We start from the raw sequence: 3,951 nt of genomic DNA, 5'->3' as shown, positions 1-3,951 counted from the left end.
GTAAAACAACGGAGGGAAAAGCCAGTGCAGAATCAGCCCTGGTTCTAGAAGCCTCACTAAATTGAATGGGAGTTGTAGGAAAGAACTGCTCCTCCTCTGTATTCAGTTCAATGGAATTTACACAGAGAAAGCTCTGAGATTCTGAATATCAACGCTTCTGGTTCCTAGCTCCCTATATAATACATTTCCTCCTCCATAGAGCCAAACTCTATGCTGAAATCATAAAAAGGATCAGGTTTGACCTCAGCAGAACTACTGTGGTACCAGCTTTCTTTTACCGAGGCTGTTATGCAGGATAAACGGGATGGGAAGTTTCCATCGGAGATTCTCGCTTCTTAATGCACTACGACTTCTCTGTTGAAAATGGGAAAAGACTGAGATTAGAGGAGAAGATGAGAAGGAGAGATTAGATTTATACCCTGCCTTTCACTACCCAAAGGAGTCTCAGAGCGGCTTGCAAACTCCTTTCCCTTCCCCTCCCCACAACAGACACCCTGTGAGGTAGGTGGGGCTGAGAGAGCTCTTGACAGAAACGGCTCTTTTTCAAGGACAGCTCTTATCAGAGCTACGGCTTGCCCAAGGTCATCCAGCCAGGTGCAAGTGGAGGAGTGGGGAATCAAACCCGGTTCTCCCAGATTAGAGTCCGCGCACTTAACCACTACAGCAAACTGTCTCACAAACTTAGAGCATTTATCCTCTGCAACGCAAACAAGGTTTTTGTTAATGATGAGTAAAATGCATGAGGTTTGCAAAAGACTCACGGGCAGTAAAATATCTCCTTCAAAGAGGTTCAGCCCAGCAACTGGAAAGAAGGCAATTGAGAAGGAAATGGTTTATATCAAAATGCAAAATATATATATGAGTTTTCAGGTCATTAAATTTGTTTTTTTTTCCCCACTCTTGGAAGGTTTTCACAAATTATTTCACAAAATAATTTGACAGCACGCATCTTGCCTTTTAAAAAAATTAGAAAACTGAAAGGTACAATAAATAATAATGGCCTGTTATTAACAGAGAGAATGGTTGTTTGTAAATAGTGTGGATATGTTCACAACTACAGAGGGAATTATAGTGCAAGATATCCATGCTGTCCATCTGATCTCGCCTCTTACATTCAGTGGGGTTCTCAAACCCTGAATAATCCAGATGGGTAATTTGCATAAAGCCATCCAAAATCAGATTCATGTTTGAGGAAGGTTGTGATTTTGCAAGGTGCAATTTCCTGACCCACTGATAAATGGGGCACCCAAAGAGCAAATCCAGATCTTGGTCTCGACACAAGTATTATTCACACGCATTGCATGTACAAGACTATAAAGCTGATGGTCTGTGGCCAAAGACCATTACTGTCTGACACCTATAACATAATTACAAACATCAGCATTGAAGCAATCTAACCAAACAGTACCAATCAAATAAAAGCATCGCCCTCTTTAGATGCAGCTCCGGCCTGTGTTTTCTTGGCTGCTAAAGTAAAGAGTGACTCCCTGTAGGAGACAAATGGATCCGCATCTGAGAGAAAAAGAAGAGGAGGAGGAGGAGGAGGAGGAGGAGACTGGATTTATACCCCGCCCTTCACTACCCAAGGGAGTCTCAGAGCGGCCTACAAACTCCTCTCCCTTCCCTTCCCCACAACATACACCCTGTGAGGTAGGCGGGGCTGAGAGAGCTCTTGACAGAAACTGCTCTTTTTCAAGAACAGCTCTTATCAGAACTACGGCTTCTCTGAGTCAGAAGAAAAAAAATAAGCCCATTAAAAGCATGGTGAGAAATTTGGTTCTGGGCTCTACAGAGAAAGGACTGGATAAGATGTGGTGCAATGGGTCTTCTGGAACTGAAACTCCACAGATGCAAATACACGAAACCAGCGGTATTTGGGAGTAACGTCCAGCTAGCAAGCCCAGCCATTGGCAATGCGTTGAAACCAAACTGAAGTAAAGGCTATTCTGAGGTTATGGAGGAAGAGATGAACCAGGCAGGAGGCTCTAACATGGCCCCTTTTAATCCGTTTGAACCAGTGTTCCCTCTAAGCTGAGTCAGTGTGAGCTGGCTCAAATTTTTTTAGCCTCCGGCTCACACATTTTTTTGTCTTAGCTCAAGAAGGGACGGCTTCAGAGCAAACTAATTTATGCCATAGCCAAATCGCTCGCTCACAACTTTAATGCCAGCAGCTCACTAAGTAGAATCTTTGCTCACAAGACTCCACAGCTTAGAGAGCGCATTGGTTTGAACCGTGGGGAGAAACTGAACTGGGAAACGGAATGCCTGACCTGTTGTATTGCATGTATGCAGATCAGAAGAGAATCCTCCTTGTGGTGTTTACTAATTTAGAAGACGTAGACCTTGACAGTTTACTTTGAACACATTCAAGGTGCTTTACCAAAAGTGACAATGAAAACAAGATCAAGAACAGCTCTTATCAGAACTACGGCTTCTCTGAGTCAGAAGAAAAAAATAAGCCCATTAAAAGCGCGGTGAGAAATTTGGTTCTGGGCTCTACAGAGAAAGGACTGGATAAGATGTGGTGCAATGGGTCTTCTGGAACTGAAACTCCACAGATGCAAATACACGAAACCAGCGGTATTTGGGAGTAACATCCAGGTAGCAAGCACAGACATTGGCAATGCGTCAAAACCAAACTGAAGTAAAGGCTATTCTGAGGTTATGGAGGAAGACATGAACCAGGCAGGAGGCTCTGAACAGGGTCCCTTTTAATCCGTTTGAACCAGTGTTCCTTCTAAGCTGAATCAGTGTGAACCAGCTCACAGTTTTTTAGCCTCCGGCTCACACATTTTTTTGTCTTCGCTCAGGAAGGGATGGTTTCAGAGCAAACTAATTTATGCCATAGCCAAATCGCTCGCTCACAACTTTAATGCCAGCAGCTCACAAAGTAGAATCTTTGCTCATAAGACACCACAGCTTAGAGGGAGCATTGGTTTGAACCCTGGGGAGAAACTGAACTGGGAAACTGAATGCCTGCCTGTTGCATTGCATGTATGCAGATGAGAAGAGAATCCTCCTTGTGGTGTCTATTCATTTAGAAGATGTCGACCTTGACAGTTTACTTTGAACACATTCAAGGTGCTTTATCAAAAGTGACAATGAAAACAAGGCAATGTGTTTAAAAATGCCAACAACATAAAAAACCAAAAACTGTAGCAACCAGAAATAGAAGATACTGCTCAGTAGTAACAACCCCCCTCCCATAAAAAAATTTAGGTCCCACCAACACTTAAACTTAGCACAACAGCAGCCATCCATGCTAGATCCAACCAAGGGTCCATCTGCTCCAGCGTCCGGTTTCCTTTCCGGCAGCATCCAATCAGATTCCACAGGGAGCCCACAAGCCAAGCCCACGGGCAATAGCCTCCCCCTATTGACTGTTCCCCAACCTCTGACAATCAGAAGGAATACCACCTCTTGAACCAGAGGTGACTTAATACCTAAAGGGGTCTAAAACCCAATGGACTGTCTTTGGTCGCTAGTACCAGTGTTCCCTCTAAGCTTTTTAGCCTCCAGCTCACATATTTTTGTCTCCGCTCAGGAAGGGATGGCTCCAGAGCAAACTAATTGATGCAGCAGCCCAATCGCTCGTTCACAACTTTCATGCCAGTAGCTCACCAAGTAGAATTTTTGCTCACAGGACTCCACAGCTTAGAGGGAACATTGGCTCACCTATGAAAGCCAGGGTACAAAGCGTGGGGGTTCTTCAGGGAAGGATTAGTTGGCCAGCTGGACCACATGTTGAACTCTGTCAAGAATATCGCTACTGATGTTTGAGCAAATTTACTCTTTTTTTTTCTTTTTTGCCCCTCGACAGCCTTTATCACATGACGCAAAAATTAAAAAATACAGGTTTTGGAGCCCCTTCTAAACAGCGAAGGCATTGTAATGCAGTCAGTTTCCACCCTGGAATCTTGGAATCTTGGAAGGAGCACCCCCACCCCCACC

General features: G+C 44.2%; 1 protein-coding gene across 1 annotated transcript in view; it reads right to left on the bottom strand.

Moving 5' to 3' along the window:
- The window catches only part of LOC107114141 (meprin A subunit alpha-like), a 32,194-nt gene that overhangs the window by 23,951 nt on the left and 4,292 nt on the right, over positions 1–3,951 (bottom strand). Inside the window, exons 2-3 of the mRNA XM_015415580.1 lie at positions 762–802; positions 279–354 (exon numbers count right to left, since the gene is read on the bottom strand). Coding sequence (XP_015271066.1) covers positions 279–354; positions 762–802 — 117 coding nt within the window. The remainder of the gene's footprint in view (positions 1–278; positions 355–761; positions 803–3,951) is intronic.

Source organism: Gekko japonicus, unplaced genomic scaffold (assembly GCF_001447785.1).
Source record: "Gekko japonicus isolate JY-2015 unplaced genomic scaffold, Gekko_japonicus_V1.1 scaffold2177, whole genome shotgun sequence".
NCBI classification, from domain to species: domain Eukaryota; kingdom Metazoa; phylum Chordata; class Lepidosauria; order Squamata; family Gekkonidae; genus Gekko; species Gekko japonicus.
Note: the sequence above shows the minus strand (reverse complement) of the source record. Positions and strands in the feature narration are given on the sequence as shown.